Source organism: Capricornis sumatraensis, chromosome 4, assembly GCF_032405125.1.
Source record: "Capricornis sumatraensis isolate serow.1 chromosome 4, serow.2, whole genome shotgun sequence".
NCBI classification, from domain to species: Eukaryota; Metazoa; Chordata; class Mammalia; order Artiodactyla; family Bovidae; genus Capricornis; species Capricornis sumatraensis.
The window spans coordinates 108,100,328-108,124,533 of NC_091072.1; the positions used below are offsets into that span (position 1 = coordinate 108,100,328).

At 39.4% G+C, this 24,206-nt stretch overlaps 1 protein-coding gene across 1 annotated transcript in view; it reads left to right on the forward strand.

The window, feature by feature from the left end:
* Positions 1-263: 263 nt before the first annotated feature.
* The window catches only part of SCYL2 (SCY1 like pseudokinase 2), a 54,171-nt gene continuing 30,228 nt past the window's right edge, over positions 264-24,206 (forward strand). Inside the window, exons 1-3 of the mRNA XM_068970456.1 lie at positions 264-387; positions 12,651-12,855; positions 17,809-17,966. Coding sequence (XP_068826557.1) covers positions 12,679-12,855; positions 17,809-17,966 — 335 coding nt within the window. The 5' untranslated portion in view covers positions 264-387; positions 12,651-12,678. The remainder of the gene's footprint in view (positions 388-12,650; positions 12,856-17,808; positions 17,967-24,206) is intronic.

Sequence of the window (24,206 nt, forward strand, 5' to 3'; positions counted from 1 at the left end):
ACTGCGGAGTCAAATAACCTGCCATAAACTCGTCCACCGGGCTCCGCCTCCGGCCCGTAACCCCGCCCCCACTTGGCTCTCGGGGCGGGGGCCAAAGACGTCCAGGTCCCGCCCCTTCCGAACAAGCCGGAAGTGACGTCATGCCCGGACCGACTGGTCTTTCGGTCTTCTTCCCACTCCTTTACTCTTCCTCCCCACTCCCGCCCCTCCCCTCCCTTTTCCCCTCCTCCGGTTCCAACCTTTGAGGCCGCAGGAGTGTAGGAGGCTATGGAGTAAGCCGGCGGCAGCGGCCAGGCGCCGAAGCTGAGCAGGAGCAGCCGAGAGGCGTTTGGGGGGCGGGAGAGGAAGAGCCCCAGCGCCGCCCCTCCTGAGGGAGAAGGGGAAGAGGTGAGTGACCGCCCATGGATACCGAACGACCTCCTTCACCGATCGCGCACCCGCCTGGGCTCCCCAGGCAGAGAGAAGGAATAGGGAAGGACCCGCACGGGGGGTAGGCCTCCCAAGGTCCCCCGGGTTGGCGACTGTTGCCTGGTGACGGGCCTGCTGGCTGCAGGCGGGGCCGGCTGGGTGGTAGGCGCCCTCGCGCGAAGCGGGGCTGGGGTAGCGGCAAGCTGCGGGGAGCGGATCCGGGAGGCCCGAGTCTCCCTGAGGCCTGGAAGCGACTGGAGACCCCGGGCTGGAGCCATCTGCTGGAGGGAGAGTCCCCTGCTCAGGCTCAGGAGCTCGGGTTTCCGCGGTGGAGATCTTGGTTCCCTTTTGGGAAATAGGACACTACTCCGGGACTGGGTGAGAAGAGCTCCCCTCAGTGCTGAGGTGCGCCTCTGATAACCTGGGTTACCATCTGAGGCCCTCCGGCCCAGCGTCCTTTTCTGACAGGAGCTTTAGTTCTGGAATGGAAGGTTATTGTTTGTGAGGTGGGTGGGGCAGGTGTTTTGTTAAATACCCTCTTCGAGGCTCCTGCTCTCCTGTTTTTCTAAGTGGGAGAGAAAGGATGGAAGAAGGTTGAGACCCATGAAGCTTGCAAAAACTTGGGATCCGATAGAGTACATACCTGTGGTCAGTAATTAAGGGAACCAGTGTTGTCAAGTCAGCTCCCATAACAGTCTTCCTGAGGCTCCAGTCTCAAGCGACTTAAAAGCACCAAGTCAGTAGTGACACAGTTTTAAGTTTCAAACTAGTATTTTTATAGATCAAGGTCTGGAGTCAAAAAATTTACAAATTGGATTCTATGAGTAAGAAGTTTCCTAAGTCGCTTTCGCAAGCCTCTTCATTCTGGAATATTTATTATGGTTTAAGGTTAATGCTCCAAACCAGCCTGTCACAATAAAACCCCCTTCATGTTCTAGTAACAGATTGAAAGTCAGGTGGTTGAAGCTTCCTTTTGGACTTTACAGGTTATTTTTTTGTTTGTTTGGCTTATCTTTTTTTTTTTTCATTTAAATACTATTTTTTTTTAAGTTTTAAAATAATTTATCAGCTGAGTGTATAAGTAGAATTCTTGAGATACTATTAAACTGTAGGCATAAAAGACAATTTTGAGGGAGTGTTTAAAGGAAAGAACCTAAAGGAAAGTAAGGACCTTCATTCTGTTCAGATCCATTTTATACACATGCAGAAACCTATTCTATTCTCTCTGATATCCAGAAACACCCAGTAAAGTAAAACACCCAATAAAATACAAGCGCAATGTACACTGAAATGTTTCTATAAAAACCAATGCCATAATTAGGAATAACTACTCATACTCACATGTTTGAAAGTCATGACTTATCTCCCAAGAAAAATAGGTCCTCTTACTGTGTTTGACTCAAGTGACTAGTTTTCATCATCCATCTTTTCTATAGGAGTTCAAGTTTGACAATTTCCTGTCTCACATCAGTCTCTCCTGGAGTCTTATTTGAATATCTCTTGAGTCTGTTTACTCCTGGTCTTTACACTAATATTCTAGTTCCAGCCATCATCATTTCTCATTTGAATTATTTACGGTCTCCTAATTAGGGTCTTCAGCAGCAGCAGGTGGCCCTACAGAGAAGGCAATGGCAATCTCTTCCAGTACTCTTGCCTGGAAAATCCCATGGACAGAGGAGCCTGGTAGGCTGCAGTCCATGGGATCGCTAGGATTGGACACGACTGAGCGACTTCTGTTTCACTTTTCACTTCATGCATTGGAGAAGGAAATGGCAACCCACTCCAGTATTCTTGCCTGGAGAATCCCAGGGACGGGGGAGCCTGGTGGGCTGCCGTCTGTGGGGGTTGCACAGAGTCAGGGACGACTGAAGCAACTTAGTAGCAGCAGCAGCAGCAGGTGGCCCTAGCGGTAAAGAACCTACCTGCCACTGCAGGAGACATAAGAGACACAAATTTGATCCCTGGATCGGGGAGATCCCTGGAGTAAGAAATGGCAACCCACTCCAGTATTCTTGCTTAGAGAATCCCATGGACAGAGGAGCCTGGCGGGCTACAGTCCATAGGGTCACAAAGGGCAGACAGGACTGAAGCGACTTAGCACACACAGAGCACACAATTAGGGTCTACCTGCATTTACTGTTGGCTCCTCCTATAGTTTTGCACACCAGACTGAGTGATTTTTTCAAAATGCAAATCTGATCACGTAATCTTCATGTTTGAAACCCTTCACTTTTTTAAAGAGAAACTAAAATCCTTGACAGGGTGTTTGGGCAGCTCTTAATTGCTTTTGCAACCTCATCTCCACAGCCTTCTGGCCTCCTTTTCTTCTCCTAGTCACTTTGTTCTTTCTGTTATGCTTCAGGTGTATGGCATTTGATTATGATGCTTCCTTTGCCTGGAAATTCTCTTCCGTTCCTTTTCATCAAGTTAATGCCTGCTCTTCATTCAGGTTACATCAGGGAAGACTTCCCTAATTAGGATACATTCCCCTGATTATATGTTCTCATGATGCTATTACAGAATTTCCATACTGATTAATACTTATTAAATTAATGAGATTTCCCTCATGTCTTGATACTGTGTAAGTGCTTAATAAATGTTTGTTAAATGTATGAATTCACTGACTACTTACGAAATATGCCAGAAATTGTTCTCAATATTTTGTGCACATCATTGTCTTTAATCCTCACAACAGTTACTTGAGGCATGGGTGACAATTTCCATTTTTTAAAGACTGGAAATAGTGTTAGGGAGGCTAGTTGGTGGTTACAGTGCTTTTATGAAACCTGGCATCTGAACCCAGGTTTTGCTGCCACCAAAGACTATACTTAATGATGTAATTCTCATACTGCGTGTTGTAATCACCTGGGGAGCTGCTCAAAATATGAATGCCTTGACTGCACGTTTATGGATTTTGACTCCAAAGGCTTGAGATGGTACCTTGGCACTTATATGTTTTAACTAAGTAATGATTGTTTAGTCACTAAATTGTATCCAACTTTTTGCAACACTGTGGACTGCAGCATGCCAGGCTTCCTTGTCCTTCACCATCTCCTGGAGTTTGCTGAAATTCATGTCCGTTGAGTTGGTGATGCTATTTAACCATCTAATCCTCTGCTGCCCTCTTTTCCTTTTGCCTTCGGTCTTCCCAGCATCAGAGTCTTTTCCAATGAGTCGGCTCTTCCCATCAGGTGGCCAGAGTATTGGAGCTTCAGCTTCAGCATCAGTCCTTCCAATGACTATTCAGGCCTGATTTCCTTTAGGATTGACTGGTTTGATCTCTTTGCAGTCCAGGGAACTCTCAACAGTCTTCTCCAGCACCACAGTTTAGACGTTCACCAGAATTTGAAGATCATTGCTTTGAAGTTTGAAAACCACTTTTTTCAACAACACTTCTGTGCTGTATGAGTTTCAGTTTTCATGCATTTCAGTTGTACTGCACTGTATTTTACATTTTAGGTCTTCTTAAGGAATAATCACAGTCCTAAGGAAATAAGCTTAGTTATCATTTTGTCTAATTTCCTAGTCAGTTATTCTTTTTCTTCTGGCTAGAGTTGCTAAAATAAAAGTAGAGAAGTCACTTCGCTGACAGAGGTCCTTATGGTCAAAGCTATGGTTTTTCCAGTATTCATATACGGACGTGAGAGTTAGACCATAAAGAAGGCTGAGCGCTGAAGAATTGATGACTTTGAACTGTGGTGCTGGAGAAGGCCCTTGAGAGTCCCTTGAACAGCAAGGAGATCAAACCAGCCAATCCTAAGGGAAATCAACCCTAAATATTCACTGGAAGGACTGATGTTGAAGCTGAAGCTCCAGTACTTTGGCCACCTAATGCGAAAAGCCGACTCACTAGAAAAGACCCTGATACTGGGAAAGATTGAGAACAAGAGGAGAAGGGGACAACAGAGGATGAGATGGTTGGATGGCATTGACTCAATGGACATGAGTTTGTGCAAACTCTGGGAGGTAGTGAAGGACAGGGAAGCCTGGCGTGCTGCAGTTCATGGGGTCCCAAAGAGTCAGACACAGCTTAGTGACTGCACAACAGAGTTGCTGAACAGTGAGACACTGCCAGCCCAGTGCTGTTGCTTTTTAAAAAAATTATAATAATTTCCAAATGTCTGGTTGACTTTCTATAGTAAAAACTGTACTTAGTTCATGGGCTGAAAGTGCCTTCTAAACAGTTGGATGTAATTTTTCCTCAAATTTTACTTATTGTTCAAATTAGCTATTTGATACTTTAGCATATGTTGCCTTGTAACCTCACATTCTGCTTTTAAAATCTTACTGTATACAAACTTAATGATGAAAACAATGTTTTACTTCTTGTACACCTCTTCTGTACCAGTAATTTATTGAGTGATGTGTGCTTCACTCTACATTGCTAAGTCTTCTTAGTTTTTTGTTTCTTAAATCAGGGATGTCTCTTGAAATAATCGGTTCTAGCTCAACTTATAATAATTATATACTGCTTGTAGTTATAAAGAGAATGATTGTGTTCAGCTGATACAATCTTTGTTTCCCAAGTAAAACTAAACATGGTTTCTGTTCCTGAGTAAAACTAAACATGGTTTCTGTTCCCGAGTAAAACTAAACATGGTTTCTGTATAGGCCAAAGAATGTTTTTAACCATTTTTTTAAACTCTATCTTTTTAAAAACTTCAGTAATCTGTAAGCAGCCCCTACCAAAAAAAAAAGTATTTCAAAAATTTTGTGGTTGGTTTACTTCTCTGCCTCTTGCCACTTTGATGGTAAGCTCTTTCACGGCTTATTTTTTCTTTACTTCTTTTTTCCCCAGTTTCTTATGTGGTGTCAGGTACATAGTGGGTGCTCAATAAATATTAAATAGTTCACCAGATGAATTTTCATGTCTGTTTCTACCTTGGGTACACAAGTGTTGCATCTGTTTGGCTAATGGATAGGCAACTCAAATTTGAACATTAACTCTGAAAATATCCTTTGTTTTGATACTCAACTATTTATAGTTTTCAAGTCACATCATATATAGTCTTCCTCCCCTTTGTGTCTTGGCACAGTCCTTTCTAGAAACTCCTTCACTTTTTTACTACTTGAAAAACACTTCTCTTCTTTTACATTTTTTTACTGATTTACAAACACCTCATTTTTGAGCCCATCTTCATGTTCCCAAAGCATGTTACATTCATACTCTAGTTGACTGGTATAAGTCTTTGCAGGTCAGAGTTTGGTACTCAACTGAGTCCCTAAATAGCAGAAATGTTTCCATTTACATCTGTATTCCCAACGTATGACAAGTGCATGGCATGTAGTACATAGCTTAGGCAGATTTAGAGGAAAGGATATGTAGGTTTTAAATAGGATTTTAATGTCTCTTCCACCTTCCCATCAAAATCAGTAGCAGATGTTCATAGAAAACAACTTGGCATGGCAATAAATGTTTTCATAATTCCAGCAGCAACATTTTCCAACTGCTTTCAGAAATGCAGTATTAAATAGAAAAAGGAAAGTGAATTTTTATTTCTGTTTACAGACAGTTCAAATCTTTAACAGAAGAAAGTAAGTTATATCTAAATAAATATAATTTAACTGAGAAAACAGGACACAAAACTAATGCTACCTTTGTCCAGTGGCATCAGAATTTGTTTTTGTTAAGGGTTTAGATAGTTACAGAGTTTCTAATTTCTAGATTATGTTTATTTTTATCAGAACCTTGGAGTTTTGCTTATTAATTGAAATAAGCTTGTTCTATACACTCCTGTAATAACTATCTTGTTTCTTAATTATAGTTCTGTGACAGATAAGGCATAGGATTTTGCCATTAACCAAAGCACAAGCCCCTTCAGAATTTCTTACCAAACTTTATTTTGCTTTACTCTTGAGACTTTCAGGATTAATGTATTCTTGAACTGCATTTTCCCTTTTGGCATGCCTGCTTAGGTTTTGTATACCCAGAGAAATGCCCTATAATAAGACTGGGATGGCTGAGAAAACATTTTACTTCGGTCAAGTGGGAGAAAATTGTGAAAAAGAGTTGGTTAGGAAAATTTGCAAGACACACACTTGTTCTCAGGCAAATCAATTTTAGGAAAGAATACACATGGCTTCCTTGGTGGCTCACTGGTAGAGTATACCTGCCAGTGCAGGAGATGGGGTTTCAATCACTGAGATGAAAAGATCCCCTGGAGAAGGAAATGGCAACCCACTCCAGTATTCTTGTCTGGGAAATCCCATGGACAGAGAAGCCTGATGGGGTCCATGGAGTTGCAGAAGAGTGGAACAGGACTTAGCATCTAAACAACAACACACGGCATGAGTGATAGGCCTTTAGACCTCTTTCTGTGTGATAGACCCTTAAACAATCTAGTGAAGCCTATAGACCTGTTCTCAGAGTAACATTTTCACAGCTTGTCAGTTTCTTTCTACAAAAGCCTCTGGGATTCTGATTGGATTGCATCGAGTCTATAGATTGATGGGGAAAATTGACAATATCTTGACAATATTGTACAAACAACAATATTGTCTGTACAACTTTTTCCATTTAAGTCATTTTCAGTTTTTCACAGAAAATTTTATTTTCATTATGCAAGTCTTTGTGTCTTTTTAAAGTCCTTGTATCTTGTTAAATTTATTCATAAGTATTTTGTGTCCTTGAAATGCTATTTTTTCCATTTGCTGTATTTATTTGCATCAGTGTTTGCCTTTAAAATTTTTTACTTTGCATGTCAACTTTTCTTTTAGTTCCTTATTTTTTTTAATTGAAGTATGTTTGATTTACAGTGTTTAGTTTCAAGCATATACCAAAGTGATTTAGTTATGCATACATACATACATATATGTATTTTCTTTTCAAGGTCATTTCCCATTATAAGTTACTACAAGATACTTTCTCATAGGCCTAGGCTCCCATGAAATCACTGTTTTTACCCTTGGTTCCAGTGCTTGTGAGATTTTTGTGTGCATCCTTTAAGAGTGAAGTCTGTGGAACTCCCATGGCTAAGCCCAGCTGGCCTTCAAAGCCAAATGCTCTGGGGGTTCCTCCTCCCAGTGTGCTATATAGCTCTGGACTGGGGAGGCTGATATGGGGCTCAGAACTCACTCCTGTGAGAGAACCTCTGTAATAAAATTTTTCTCTAGTTTGTGGGGAAATATCTCGTAATCTGGGGGAGTATCCTGGAATGTGAAGTCAAGTGGGCCTTAGAAAGCATCACTACGAACAAAGCTAGTGGAGGTGATGGAATTCCAGTAGAACTATTTCAAATCCTGAAAGATGATGCTGTGAAAGTGCTGCACTCAATATGCCAACAAATTTGGAAAACTCAGCAGTGGCCACAGGACTGGAAAAGGTCAGTTTTCATTCCAATCCCAAAGAAAGGCAATGCCAAAGAATGCTTAAACTACCGCACGATTGCACTCATCTCACACGCTAGTAAAGTAATGCTCAAAATTCTCCAATCCAGGCTTCAGCAATACGTGAACCGTGAACTTCCTGATGTTCAAGCTGGTTTCAGAAAAGGCAGAGGAACCAGAGATCAAATTGCCAACATCTGCTGGATCATGGAAAAAGCAAGAGAGTTCCAGAAAAACATCTACTTCTGCTTTATTGACTATTCCAAAGCCTTTGACTGTGTGGATCACAATAAACTGGAAAATTCTGAAAGAGATGGGAATACCAGACCACCTGACCTGCCTCTTGAGAAAGCTGTATGCAGGACAGGAAGCAACAGTTAGAACTGGACATGGAAGAACAGACTGGTTCCAAATAGGAAAAGGAGTATGTTGAGGCTGTATATTGTCACCCTGCTTATTTAACTTATATGCAGACTACATCATGAGAAACGCTGGACTGGAAGAAACACAAGCTGGAATCAAGATTGCCGGGAGAAATATCAATAATCTCAGATATGCAGATGACACCACCCTTATGGCAGAAAGTGAAGAGGAACTAAAAAGCCTCTTGATGAAAGTAAAAGAGGAGAGTGAAAAAGTTGGCTTAAAGCTCAACATTCAGAAAACGAAGATCATGGCATCCGGTCCCATCACTCCATGGGAAACAGATGGAGAAATGGTGGAAACAGTGTCAGACTTTATTTTTTTGGGCTCCAAAATCACTGCAGATGGTGATTGCAGCCATGAAATTAAAAGACAGTTACTCCTTGGAAGAAAAGTTACGACCAATCTAGATAGCATATTGAAAAGCAGAGACATTACTTTGCCAACTAAGGTCCGTCTAGTCAAGGCTATGGTTTTTCCAGTGGTCATGTATGGATGTGAGAGTTGGACTGTGAAGAAGGCTGAGCACTGAAGAATTGATGCTTTTGAACTGTGGTATTGGAGAAGACTCTTGAGAGTCCCTTGGACTGCAAGGAGATCCAAGCAGTCCATTCTGAAGGAGATCAGCCCTGGGATTTCTTTGGAAGGAATGATGCTAAAGCTGAAACCGCCCTGGGATTTCTTTGGAAGGAATGATGCTAAAGCTGAAACTCCAGTACTTTGGCCACCTCATGTGAAGAGTTGACTCATTGGAAAAGACTCTGATGCTGGGAGGGGTTGGGGGCAGGAGAAGAAGGGGACGACCAAGGATGAGATGTCTGGATGGCATCCCTGACTCGATGGACATGAGTCTGAGTGAACTCCAGGAGTTGTTGATGGACAGGGAGGCCTGGCATGATGCGATTCACGGGGTCGCAAAGAGTCAGACACGACTGAGCGACTGAACTGAACTGAACTGGGGGAGTATGAGATTTGATTATATCATGAGTCCACTCCTCTTACCCGTCTTGTGGTTCTGTCTTTATGTCCTTAGTTGTAGAGGATCTTTTCTGGTAGATTTCAGTCCTTTTCAGTGGATTGTTTTGGTTTTGATGTGCTCAAGAGAGGAGATGAGCTTAGGTTCCTTCTATTCCACCATTTTGGCCATTCCTCCCTTCAAGATGGTAATTTTGAAATTTCCATGTTCAGTTGTCTGTTTCTAAAATATAAAAGTAGTCTTTTTAAAAAAGTATTTTCATATTCTGCCTTCATGCTAACTTACATATTAATTCCAGTAGTGGTTTTTGTGGATCACGTCTGACTTTCTGTGTGTATGATCATGTCATTGAGAATGAAGAATTTTACTTCTTCTCTTCCTTCCTGTAGATATTCAGAGATACCATTTATCAGGTTGAGGAAGCTCCTTTCTGGTCTTAGTTGCTGAGAGCTTTTATACTGAATGAGTATTGACTTTTGTCAAAAAAATTTTTCTGCCTTAACCTAGTTATTGTTGTTCAGTAGCTCAGTTGTGTCCGAATGTTTGCAACCCTATGGACTGCAGCTCGCCAGGCTTCTGTGCTTTCACTGTCTTACCGAGTTTGTTCAAACTCACGTCCATTGAGTTGATGATGCCGTCCAACTATCTCATCCTCTGTTGCCCCCTTCTCCTGCCCTTAGTCTTTCTCAGCATCAGGGTCTTTTCCAGAGAGTCTGCTCTTCGCAAATGGTGGCCAAAGTACTGGAGCTTCAGCTTTAGCTTCAGTCCTTTCAATGAATATTGAGGGTTGATTTCCTTTAGGATTGGCTTGTTTGATCTCCTTGCAGTCCAAGGGGCTCTTAAGAGTCTTCTCCAGCACCACAGTTGGAAAGCATCAATTTTTTAGTGCTCAGCCTTCTTTATGGTCCACCTCTCACATCCACAAACGACTACTGCCATAATTTTGACTATATGGAGCTTTGTTGACATAGTGATGTCTCTGCTTTTTAATATGCTGTCTAGGTTTGTCAGAACTTTCCTTCCAAGGATCAAATGTCTTTTAATTTCTTGGCTGCAGTCACCCCATACTCAGCAGTCAACCCATCTAAGCCTGGAGTTCTGTTTGTGGTAAGAGTTGTAGTTATGAAATGCATTTCTTTTACTGGGTTGGCCAGAAAGGTCATTCGGGTTTTTTCTGTAACATCTTACAGGAAATAATGGGTTATTCTGCCTTTCTCTTCAGTTATGGTAGTTGTACCTTCCAAAGAATTGTTTCACTTTATCCAAGTTGTTGAATTAATTGGCTGGCATAAGATTATCCATAATATAATACCTGATTGATTCAGAATCTATAGAATCTGTAAGGGATTAGCCTCTGCAGGATTTCCTCTATGTATAATACTGGTCATTTGTGTTTTTAAAAGTTTTCTTAATGTAATTAGAGATTTATCTTAAAAAAGTATGTGGCTTCATTGCTTTTCTTTTTCATTTCTCTTTTAAATTAAATTCAGTCTGTTCCATTTAAGTCTATTCTTTATTTTCTTCTTTCTACTTTTAAAATTTATTTTGAGTTTAATTCTCTTCTTTTTCTAACTTCCTAAGTTAGAAGCTTACACCATTGATTTTGGAAATTTTTCCCCTAATATAAACATTTAAAGCTGTGAATTTCCTACAAGGCATGCTTTGCCTACATACCACAGATTTCTCAATTTCGTTCATTTCCAGATATTTTAAAGTTTTTTCTGTGATTTCTTTTTTAACCCTTGCGTATTTAGAAGTGTTGTTTAATTTCCAGGTATTTGCATTTTTCTAGGTATTTATCTATCACTGACTTCTAGCTTAATTTCATTGTCCTTGTTGAATAATATAAAATTCCAGTAATTTCACTCATTTTGAGACTTGTTTTATGGTCCAGCATATAGTCTGTCTTAGTGAATATACCATGTACATATGAAAACAAAATGCTGCTTTTGTTGAGTGGAGTGTTTTAGGTTAGGTTACTTGATTTGTTGTTGTTGTTAAGTCTCTAAGTTGTGTCCTGCTCTTTTGTGATCCCATGAACTATAGCCCACCAGGCTCCTCTGTCCACGGGATTCCCCAGGCAAGAATACTGTAATGGGTTGCCATTTTCTTTCTCCAAGGGATCTTCCTGACCCAGGGACTGAACCCACATCTCCAGTGTTCAGGACTTCTACGTCCTTACTGATTTTCGGTCTTTTTGGTCTTTCTGTCCATCAGCCACTAAGAACAAATCTGTGAAGTCCCCAGATGCACTTGAAGATTTGTCTGTTTCTTCCTTCAGTTCTATTAGTTTTCGCTGCATTTATTTTGAAGCTCTCTTAGTTCAATATTTACACATTTAGGATTGTTATATCTTCTTGAGAATTGACAACTTTGTCACTGTGAAGTGTCCTTCTTTGTCTTGAAGCCTGTTCTGTCTGTTATTAATATAGCCACTCCAGCTCCTATTTTCACATTTTTAAACTTAGTTGCAGCATGTGGGATCCAGCTCCCTGACCAGTGGAAGCCCAAAGTCTTAACCAGTGAACCACCAGGGAAGTCCCCATTTTTAAATTTTTAACTCATCCTGTAAAGTGGGTTTCTTGTAAACAGTGTATAATTGAGTCTTGCTTTTTTAATATAGTTTGATAGTCTCAGTCATTTAACAGGGCTTTAAATCATTTACATCTAATGTAGTTATTTATATGGTTGGATTTAACTCTGTCTTGTTACTTACTTTCTATTTCACATTTGTTCTTTGTTTTCTTCTTTTCCTATTTTTTAAAAAAATTAACTCAGTTTCCTGAAGGGTTCCATTTAATTTCCACTATTGGCTGTTTAGGTTTGTCTCTTTATTATTTTAGGTATTGCTCTAGGGTCTGTAATATGTCTTTAATGTGCCACAGTCTAACTTCAAATAATATTATACTACCTCACATATAAGAATATTTCAAAAATATGCTTTCACTTCCCGTCTCTTATCCTTGGTTTGTCTTGTCATATTTTTACTTTTACATATAAGTGCAGTACATTTTTTCTATTTTTGCTTTAAATGATTAGCTATCTTTTAGAGATAATGTAAGATAAGTTTTTTATATACCTGAATAATTTTTACTTTTAGAGTCCTCCATTCCTTTTGTAGATTCAGATTTCCAGCTGATATAGTTTAGTATAACAGTAGAGCCTTTCAGGTTTTATATAGTTATTTTTACTGAGAAGAAAGATTCAGACCCTCTGTACCAATTCAAGTCTTAAAGGGTCTTAGAGTATGCACCATTATTATATAGTTGAGCAGCGTTCACATTAGTGTCAAGTGTGACTATGTCTTTTCTCTTATTAGTCTGTGACAGTTAAGGTTGAAGCACAGTTTGGCTCCTAGACTCAAGTATATTGGGTTCTCTGAAGGCAAAACTTTGTCTCTATAGGATTGTTTTGCTTGTTGTTTGGGGTATATTTCACTTTTAAACTAAGTAATGAGTAAGTGCTTAAAGAAGGAAGAACCAATGATCAGTGCTCTCCTATACTTCTATGTTTCTAGGTAACTGTAACTACCCAGAACTGCAGCCATGGAGTCCATGCTAAATAAGTTGAAGAGTACTGTTACAAAAGTAACAGCTGACGTCACTAGCGCTGTGATGGGAAATCCTGTCACTAGAGAATTTGACGTTGGTCGACACATTGCCAGTGGTGGCAATGGGCTAGCTTGGAAGATTTTTAATGGCACAAAAAAGTCAACAAAGCAGGTAAGTTTTAATTTAGAGTTCAGCTGGAAAAGTAACACACATGCTAATGATGACCATACCGTGCATGTATGCACTTTTATTTTAAGAAATGCTGAAAGTAATCGGTTCTTTAGTGGTCATTTCATTCATCCAAGGAAGTCATAGAAAAACAAATGCTTTTAAACATGCCCTTGAATGTCCTAGTTACAAATACATTATTTGATGTATCAGCTCATCTTGTGATTTAATTTTGTTTACTTAATAACATAAACATATCAGTTGAGCAAATGAGTGTATTAGATATTTAGCAAAATGTTTTAGAATAAAAATTCCCCTGTTCCTTTTATCTTTATCAAGAAGAAACTTTTCTACTGTTAAGTGCATTCTTTTTTTAAGCACTCTCACTTCCCTCTTTTCTTCTACAGCCTTCTAGGAAATAGACTTCTGTAATATTTTTTCATGTTTATTAACCTGGTAGTTTTTACCATCAAAGGGTGATACATTTGTGGGATATTATCAGTAGTATGTTTTGGGGCATATTGATTTAAAAGTTATTTGGAGACTGTTCTTTTAGTGAAGAGTAGTTCGAGTTGTATTTTTATTAAGTTAAGAAACCAACAGATAGTTCTGAGAAATGTGGAGGATTGTTAGAATTTACTAACCACTTTCTTTTGGAATTGTTGAAGAATTGGAAAATCTCCAGATTTAAAACCTGTGTGGAAATATATTCTTTAAAAAGAAAAATTAGTTTCCAAAAGTACTTCACTTCCCTATATGTGAAACATACAGACTTTAAGACATGTGGGGTTTATTACACATATTTTCCAATAAGTATCAAAATTGTATAATTGTGGGTACGCATTATGACTTTTCCAAAATCAGATTATTCCCAAATAAGTATATTAAAGACGGAATTGGCTTTGGTTATCCTTTTATGAAGGAGGAGTCTTGGTCCTGTGTTAGATTGCTGGTATGTGGTTTGTACCTGACCTTAAATCTTGTTTTTATTGCCATTTGGTTGGAAGTCCTTAAGTCCAAAGTTGATCTATACCTTAGATATTGATTGATCATTTTTGAACATTGTTTTCACTTTCACCAGCAGCTCATCCAAAAAATAATGGTTCCTTGAGTATTGACTACTTAGAAAGCTATGAATGAGATCATGAAGTTATGTAAATAACCAACCTCCAATGCCAGTACAAATTGCTTTTATAATCAGTTATATAAAGGAAAAGTGAAAGAGTACCACATTTACTAAATTTTGCATTATTAAGAATGCGATAACATAATATGTCTTTGTCCTTAATCAAAAGTGTTCAGGGTGTTTGTGTTTATATCATTAGTTCATATGCTGAAACCGTCTGTTACTATTGGAGCTTCTGTTTTTGCCATAGAACGTGAGAACCAGGCACAAATAGTAGATGATTGCTTAGATATTGCACGTTAATATAGCATTTCTCAGTGGCTAACTTTCAGAACTGAGTTCTTTTATGAAACTATACTCCTTTTTTTTTTTTTCTGACAAAATTATTGCTTTGAGGAAAAAGGTAGTTTTAGAATATATCATTGGTCTCTGTGGATATGATTTTGAATTTTCTTTCTTTGCCTCTTTCAAACCTCAGAGGTCAGAACGCTTGAGTATCCTGTCTGGAATGCTGACTGGTTGCTTAAGGAAGAGCTGAGTGTCTAACTAGCTTGGCACTGAAGCCTCATTTGAATTTCTCCCTTAATTGAAAAATGTTAATTCTTTTTTCAGGAGCCTCATATTTATTAAAAGAGAATCAGAGAAAATAGATAATATAGAGCTGTACTTAATACAATATTGGTAGCCATACAATACGTATGGCTTTTTCAATTAATTAAAATTAAGATTAAATTTAGTTTTTCTGTTGTTGCACTGATCACATTTCAAATGCTGCATAGCCACCTGTGGCTAGTATTACCATATTGGACAATGCAGGTATAGAACTTTCTATCATCACAGAAAGTTCTGTTGAACAGTGCTGATTTTAGAGAAACTGGGAGAAAAATAATGGAAAAGGATACTCTTCTTTGTCCTTTTCTTGCCCCGTAAAGTGACATTGAGGCTGAAGGAATCTTGCCTACCGTCTCAGCTTTTTTTCACTTAGCATATAGTGTACTTGATTGTAGTATTTTATAGCAGAATGAAAGTTAAGTGAAAGTGTTAGTCACTCAGTCGTGTCCAACTCTTTGTGACCCCATGGACTGTAGTCCGCAAGGCTTTTCTGTCCATGGGATTCTCCAGGCAAGAATACTGGAGTGGATAGCCATTCCCTTCTCCAGGGGATCTTCCTGACCCAGGGATTGAACTTGGGTCTCCCACATTGCAGACAGATTCTTTACTGTCTGAGCCCCCAGGCAGCCCTTATAGCACAATGCTGCTGCTGCTGCTGCTAAGTTGCTTCAGTCGTGTCCGACTCTGTGCAACCCCATAGATGGCAGCCCTTGAGGCTCCCCCGTCCCTGGGATTCTCCAGGCAAGAACACTGGAGTGGGTTGCCATTTCCTTCTCCAGTGCATGAATGTGAAAAGTGAAAGTGAAGATGCTTAGTCGTATCCGACTCTTTGTGACCCCATGGACTGCAAGCCTACCAGGCTGCTCCATCCATGGGATTTTCCAGGCAAGAGTACTGGAGTGGTTGCCATTGCCTTCTCCGTTATAGCACAAAATATGATCTTAAATTTGACTTCGAGGTAAACATCAGGTAAGATACTTTGGGCTAGGAGATTCTTATACCTTTTTTTAATAGTTAAAAATAGGGAAGTGTTTTCTCTTGTTACATGGCAGTGAAATAAATACTATGATATTCAAACTATTGCATTTAAAGTTTACATCTTCATCTTTCCTCCATTTCCTCACATTTTACTGTTTTTACATGATTTTCAAAAAGTATCATAATTTCACATTGTATTAAAAAAAAACCCACAAAAAGCACAGCAGTATTTCCAAGTAAAAAGAGTCCTTATATTAGTATTTTCAGGGTTTGTATACATATCCCTTTGAGGGATATGTATGTATTTTCTCCTAGGATTGGTTATTTCAAGTTCACATTAGTAGATGATTAATTAAAATTTTCAGATTACATACAACTTAAAATTTTTTAACTTAAATGTTTGAAACCCTCTGAGAAGAGTTGTTAGAACAGCACTTAGAAACTGATGAAAAAAGAACATATTTATGAAACTTGGAATACAGCAAGATAAGAAGACTTGGTAAATACAAAGTTACTTGTGCCCGGTTACTTGTGTTTTCGTTGTACCTGATTGGACATCTGTATTATTATTCTGTCTTTATGCTTCCAAGAACCAATTTCTGCTGCTCTTTATTATTTTTGAAAGACATTCATTGAAGAAGTAGCTCATAGTGAATAATTTAGGAAAGTGAAATTAAGATTTCCTGAGAATCTTCATGGCATGTGTATATTTTGTAGTAAAATAAAGTTCTTAGGCTAGTTTTGTATATAAAATGAGCCATTAAGATTTTAAAAAGTTATTATCTAGATAAACTTAACCAAATACAACATGTAAACATGTAGAAATGGATAGATCTTCAATTATAGTTTATTAGCACTTGAAGCTACTATTTAGGCATAAGTATTATTTAGTTTCCTTTTTGAGTGTTTGTTTAAAGCAGCTCTTACTTCCTAACCATTAGTCTTTCTACAATCTCTTTCTAGAGATGCTATAAAATAACTCTTGTAATGTCTAGTAGATAATTGCTGGGTTTAGAGTTTATTCTGCTATATTTCTCTTATAGCTTTGAAACTGACTTAGTCTTTTTACAGGGTAGCATATTTAGGATTAAAATGGTTATATAAACATAGATAGGATAGGAATTTTATACAGGTGATATGTGTTACCAGAGGGGGTAGTATAGTGAAGTAGTAGAAGCAAGACGCAAACTAGGGATTAGGTGATAATCTATTCTGTTGAAAAGTTTTGAGGTACAGTCTAAGTTTTCTTTTAGAAAATCAATATGAGGCCTAAAATTGAGTTAACTAGTCACTGCTTTGTTGACATTGGCTAATTTTGATTAACTATTTGGACCAAAGAAAATATTTTAAGATAGTTGATAACCTATTCTGATCTGAAATCTTTCATCTTTGACCTAAGACAATGCAATGAATGGATGCCTCAGAGAGTGTGTTGTTTCTTTTCTTTATGAACTGTAGTGTTCTTCCTTCAGAGAGGTAAATCCGTAGGAACTCAGAAATCACATCTTTTTTTAAAGAATTAAAACATCTTGAAAAAATTAACACATTTAAATTAGATGCATTTTTAAATGTGTTAGAACATTTACTAAAATAAGATTGTACGCATGAATAGTGAGATAGGAGCTTGAACTTTTAGGTCATTTGTTTTTAGTTCAAAATAATATTACATAAGGTTCTTAGCTCCTGTTTGTTCTGTGTCTCAAACTAATCGAAAGAGCTAATATTGTGTGTGTGTGTGTGTGTGTGTGTGTATGCCAGGCTAACTTATAAAGGCAGTATATATGTAAGTGCTATTTGAAGCTCTCACTCAAATAGTTTCCTGGAGGCATATATCACGTTTTGTTGTTTTTTAGTCACTAAGTTGTGTCTGACCCTTTTGAGACCCCGTGGACTGTTGCCCAACCTCCTCTATCCATGGGACTTCCCAGGCAAGAATACTGGAGTGGGTTGTCATTTCCTTCTCCAGGGAATCTTCCCAACCCAGGTATTAAACCCATGTCTCTTGTGTCTCTTGCATTGGCAGGTGTACTCTTTACCACTGCACCAACTTGGAAGCCTGACTCTTACACCTTTAAAAATCTTTAAATTTAGTAATCATGAAGAAACCAACTTTTTGATATCAGAAAAGTATTACAATGGTGCTAAAATTTGCATAGCATTATGCGTTTGTAGATAATGCATAGCTCAAAATTTATTACTTTTATATATTCTTAATTAAAATTACACATGTCTTTTATTAGGAAGTGGCTGTTTTTGTCTTTGATAAAAAGCTAATTGACAAATATCAAAAATTTGAAAAGGATCAAATCATCGATTCTCTAAAACGAGGAGTCCAACAGTTAACTCGACTGCGACACCCTCGACTTCTTACTGTCCAGCATCCTTTAGAAGAATCCAGGTAAATTTTTATGAAAACTTATATTAGAGACTTCCTAAAAAAATAATTTTATTAAAACCCTTTATATTTGCATTCTATCTATGCAACATACTTTTAGTGAAAAATTTTTATAAACTTTGAGTGTTGAGTTCTTATGGATTAATTACTTATTTAAAATTTACTTGCATGTGCTATGTGTATATCTCTTTTTGAAGTATCACTAGGAGTTTTCCCTACATTTGCCATGAGTCTGTGTGTGTTTATTCTATGCTCAAGACTACATTACTCCAAATGGAAGCTACAAGAGAAGTCCCTGCCTGAAAGAAGTGGTTCTTGTTAATTTACTAGAATTCATTGTGCCCTTTTCATCAATTCAGTGTTCAGAGGTTGTTTTTATGTGTGTTCCAGGTAGTACTGTTCTGGGTGTTTAACTTTTTACTAGGTCTGTATGTCAGCCCGTAGCCCTCAGTTACTCCACTATCTCTGACCCTGCAGCTCCCCTTATACTGATTTAAATATTGCAGAACTTGGGCTTTATTGGCATTCATGAAGAGAGATAATTTAGAGGTTACTTTAAGGCATTTTCATGGCTAGGTGTAAAAATTACAGTAGCATTGATGGAAATAGGAACACGTTATGGAAGAAAAAAGTAACTTCCAGTTTTTAATGACTTAATAATATGGAAATGGCACTGGAATCATCCAAAAGAAATGTGCTGTAGAACAGTAAGCCAGACAGAAGTTCAGAGCTGGTGATGTCTATGGAGGTGAATAACATGGTGGTGGCGAAAGTCACTCAGTCGTGTCCGACTCTTTGCTACCCCATGGACTATGCAGTCCATGGGATTCTCCAGTCCAGAATACTGGAGTGGGAAGCTGTTCCCTTCTCCAGGGGATCTTCCCAACCCAGGGATCAGACCCAGGTCTCCGGCATTGTTGATGGATTCTTTACCAGCTGAGCCACAAGGGAAGCCCTAGTAACACAGAGGCAGTAACTAAAACCATAAAAAAAATGAATTTCAGGAGCATGAGTCGAAAGAGCAGAGTAGTGATGACAGAACTTGGAAAGGGGAAAGAAGGGCCAGGGGAAGAAACTGGAGGAGAAATGCCATACGTGTTGTATGGCAGGAGAGAATTGGCAGTGTGTTATGGGAGCCAAATAAGGGAAGAAAGGACTCCCTAACACTGGAGAAAGTGAAAGTGAGAGTGACGTCGCTCAGTCGTGTCCGACTCTTTGCGACCCCGTGGACTGTAGCCCACCAGGCTCCTCCATCCATGGGATTCTCCAGGCAAGAATACTGGAGTGGGTTGCCATTTCCTTCTCCAGGGGATCTTCCCAAGCTAGGGATCGAACCCAGGTCTCCCACATTGCAGGCAGATGCTTTAACCTCTAAGCCACCAGGGAAGCTCAGCTAATAAAAAGGAAAGACAGGCTAGAAGGACCATTGCATTCGGCTAGGGAGAAGTTATTAGTGATACTCAGTAATTTCAGTAGGATGGCAGTTTGGAAGCTAGAAAGGAACCCAGCAGAGAAGACATCATTATGTGAATCAAGTCCCATAGAAGGAACTAAAAGGAAATTTCAGGATAGTTATGAATCACTAATATACTGAGGTAAAGTGTAGGGAAATGAGATCATTCATGTTAAATGAACTTTACTTTTCTTCAGGTAGAACGTGGATCATAGATGAGTAGTGGGTAAAAGAATGAGGAGTTACTATAAGAGGGCTATGAAGGGATATTCTTGAATGTTGAAAAATAAAAAGAGCAAGATTAAGTATATTATGTCTTTAGACGTGAGTTTATGAAGTCTTGGATTTTGTATTGTTGCTTCAGCTTCTGACAGAAGCAAGAGAGTAAAAGAAACCTGAGATGGTAACTGCAGGGTTAGTAAGTGTTTGCTCAGTAAAGAGTAGTAAGGATGATTGTTGAGGCAGTAGGGAGAAAGAAAGGGGTAAAGTGTAGTCAAGACTGAATACTTCAGACTTGTTGAATAAAGTTACTGGGAAGCTAGATTAGGTGGTGGTAGTAGAAGGTAGGAAATGAGTGGTTAGTAAATACCTGTGGTTGGGTAAGATGGTCCTTGAGGTGGGCTGTGGTGCTTCTGGTGTGTAACTGTTTGTAATGATGATGGAAATAAATATTCATGAAAGAAAATAGGGGCTTCAAACTTGAAGAATAATCATGAATATTGATATGGCCAAAGATGATTCTGAGGACAAGACAGCAAAGGAAAAAAATTAGAGTTGCTAAAATAAATGAGTCCTGGGAATCACTGAAAATTGTATTCAAACCCTATGAATATTTGAGCAGTTTTCCTCCAGTACAGTTCAGTGAACGAAAGCCTGGTGTTCGCTGTGTTAATAAGCTTAGTGAGGGAGTGAAGAGTAAGATCAGGATCATTATCTTTCATGATAACTGAGCTGGCAGGACAGTGTAAGCTCCTCCTTCAACCTAAGCAGCTCTGTCTTTATCTCTTATACATATTGAACTTCTGCATATGCTTTCATTTGAAAAATAGTTCAAGGTGAAAAAAAAAGTTACTCAGTACTACTGACAGATAGAATAGCAGAAGGCATGTTTGCCATTTAGCAGTCACTGTCTAGGTGCAGAGGCTTGGGATAGCTTTGTTACTACTCTGCCTTACAGTTCTTCATTGGGGCTTCCCTGGTGGCTCAGAGGTTAAAGTGTCTGCCTGGAATGCAGGAGACCCGGGTTCAATCCTTGGGTCGGGAAGATCCCCTAGAGAAGGCAATGGCAACCCACTCCAGTACTCTTGCCTGGAGAATCCCATGGAGGGAGGAGCCTGGTAGGCTACAATCCATGGGGTCGCTTTCCATAGCCTAAAAGCCCTAAGGCATGAAATGTTAGGACTTGAAGTCTCAAACACTTGGTAATTACAGTAGCAATTGTAAGCAATTATTGAGCTTATATTTTAGTCAGCATGTTATGTATTTCACATGCATTTGATCTTCACGGTAACCCTTCATGGTGGTCTTGCATCACCATTTTACAAATGGACAAAGTGAGACTCAAAGTGTCTTAAGTGAGACCAACAAAGAATAAGGATGCTGGGACTTGAAGTTGAGTATTTGTCTTCAGAGCTTGAGTTCTTGATCATTAGTCTACAAGGCTTATTGAATGTTAGTATCTAACATTTTCTGAATTTCTAACATTCTTATAATCAAAAAACAATAGAGAAATCCCTGGCCGTCCAGTGGTTAGACACTGAGCTTCTAATGCTGGTGGCCCAAGTTCAGTCCCTGGTCTGGGAACTAAGATGCCGCAAGCCGTGCAGTATGCACAAAGCAATACCAAAAAAAAAAAAAAAATCAAGAATGCTAATGTTAAAAATTGGAAACTTGGGACACCTTTAAAAATGATAGATAAAAACAAAGCTGCTCTGAGATTGAGGTTGTCATGAGGCCAGTTACTCCAACCAGCATCTGGACCTAACTGCCTGGCCCTGAAATCTTCCACATGGACCTTCTAGTGAGCTCCCTCAGCTCCAGGTGTGTCCATGGGCCGTGCTCTGAACAGAACATCGTATCTCCTGGCCCCTCGGCAACCTGGGGGAGCCTTGTTGATCCTCTGCATGTGGGCTCCATAGTCACTTCCAGTCAGTTCAGCTCAGTTCAGTAGCTCAGTCATGTCCGACTCTGCGACCCATTGGACTGCAGCACGCCAGGCTTCCCTGTCCATCACCAACTCTCGGAGTCTACTCAGACTTGTGTCCATTGAGTTGTTGATGCCATCCAACCATCTCATGCTCATCGTCCCCTTCTCCTCCTGCCTTCAGTCTTTCCCAGCATCAGGGTCTATTCAGTGAGTCTGTTCTTCCAATCAAGTGGCCGAAGTATGAAGTTTCAGCTTCAGCATCAGTCTTTCCAATGAATATTCAGGACTGATTTCCTTTAGGATGGACTGTTTGGATCTTCTTGCAGTCCAAGGGACTCTCAAGAGCCTTCTCCAATACCACAAGTCAAAAGCATCAATTATTCAGTGCTCAGCTTTCTTTATAGTACAACTCTCATATCCATACATGACTACTGGAAAAACTGTAGCTTTGACTAGACAGACCTTTGTTGGCAAAGTAATGTCTCAGCTTTTTAATATGCTGTCTAGGTCGGTCATAACTTTTCTTCCAAGGAGCAATCCTCTTTTAATTTCATGGCTGCAGTCACCATCTGCAGTGATTATGGAGCCCCCAGAAATAAAGTCTGTCACTGTTTCCATTGTTTCCCCATCTATTTGCCATGAAGTGATGGGCCCAGGTGCCATGATCTTAGTTTTCTGAATGTTGAGCTTTAAGCCAACTTTTTCATTCTCCTCTTTCACTTTCATTAAGAGGCCCTTGAGTTCTTTGCTTTCTGCCATCTGCATATCTGAGGTTATTGATAGTTCTCCCCGCAGTCTTGATTCCAGCTTGGTTGGGCTTCATCCAGCCCAGTGTTTCTCATGATGTACTTGGCATATAAGTTAAGTAAGCAGGGTGACAATATACAGCCTTGACGTACTCCTTTTCCTGTTTGGAACCAGTCTATTGTTCCGTGTCCAGTTCTAACTGTTGCTTCCTGAGCTGCATATAGGTTTCTCAAGAGGCAGGTCAGGTGGTCTGGTATTCCCATCTCTTTCAGAATTGTCCACAGTTTATTGTGATCCACACAGTCAAAGGTTTTGGCATAGTCAATAAAGCAGGAATAGATGTTTTTCTGGAACTCTCTTGCTTTTTCCATGATCCATTGGATGTTGGCAATTTGATCTCTGGTTCCTGTTCCTTTTCTAACTCCAGCCTGAACATCTGGAGGTTCTCGGTTCACATACTATTGAAGCCTGGCTTGGAGAATTTTGAGCATTACTTTACTAGCATGTGAGATGAGTGCAATTGTGCAGTAGTTTGAGCATTCTTTGGCATTGTTTTTCTTTGGGATTGGAATGAACACTGACCTTTTTCAGTCCTGTGTCAGCTGGTGAGGTTTCCAAATTTGCTGGCATATTGAGTGCAGCACTTTCATAGCATCATCTTTTAGGATATGAAATAGCTCCACTGGAATTCCATCACCTCCACTAGCTTTGTTCATAGTGATGGTTCCTAAGGCCCATATGACTTCCCATTCCAGGATGTCTGGCTCTAGGTGAGTGATCACACCATCGTGGTTATCTGAGTCATGAAGATCTTTTTTGCATAGTTCTTCTGTGTATTCTTGCCACCGCTTTTTAATATCTTCTGCTTCTGTTAGGTCCATTCCATTTCGGTCCTTTATTGTGCCCATCTTTGCATGAAATGTTCCCTTGGTATCTCTGATTTTCTTGAAGAGATCTCTAGTCTTTCCCATTCTATTGTTTTTCTGTATTTCTTTGCATTGATTACTGAGGAAGACTTTCTTATATCTCTTCTTGCTATTCTTTGGAACTCTGCATTCAAATGGGTATATCTTTCCTTTTCTCCTTTGCCTTTAACTTCTCTTCTTTTCACAGCTATTGTAAGGCCTCCTCAGACAACCATTTTGCCTTTTTGCATTTATTTTTCTTGGGGATGGTCTTGATCCCTGCCTTCTGCACAGTGTCACGAACCTCTGTCCATAGTTCATCAGGCACTCTGTCTATCAGATCTAATCCCTTGACTCTCACTTCCACTGTATAATTGTAAGGGATTTGATTTAGGTCATATCCGAATGGTCTAGTGGTTTTCCCTACTTTCTTCAATTTAAGTCTCATTTTGGTACTAAGGAGTTCATGATCTGAGCCACAGTCAGCTCCTAGTCTTGTTTTTGCTGACTGTATAGAGCTTCTCCATCTTTGGCTGCAAAGAATATAACCGATCTGATTTCAGTATTGACCATCTGGTGATGTCCATGTGTAGAGTCTTCCCTGTGTTGTTGGAAGAAGGTGTTTGCTATGACCAGTGAATTCTCTTGGCAAAAGTCTATTAGCCTTTGCCCTGCTTCATTCTGTACTCCAAGGCCAAATTTGCTTGTTACTCCAGGTATTTTTTGACTTCGTACTTTTGCATTCCAGTCCCCTATAATGAAAAAGATATCTTTTTTGAGTGTTAGCTCTAGAAGGTCTTGTACGTCTTTGTAGAACCGTTCAACTTTTCAGCTTCTTCAGCATTACTGGTCAAGGCATAGGCTTGGATTACTGTGATATTGAATTGTTTGCCTTGGAAGTGAACAGAGATCATTCTGTCATTTGGGGGATTGCATCCAAGTATTACATTTCGGACTCTTTTGTTGACTATGATGGCTACTCCATTTTTTTC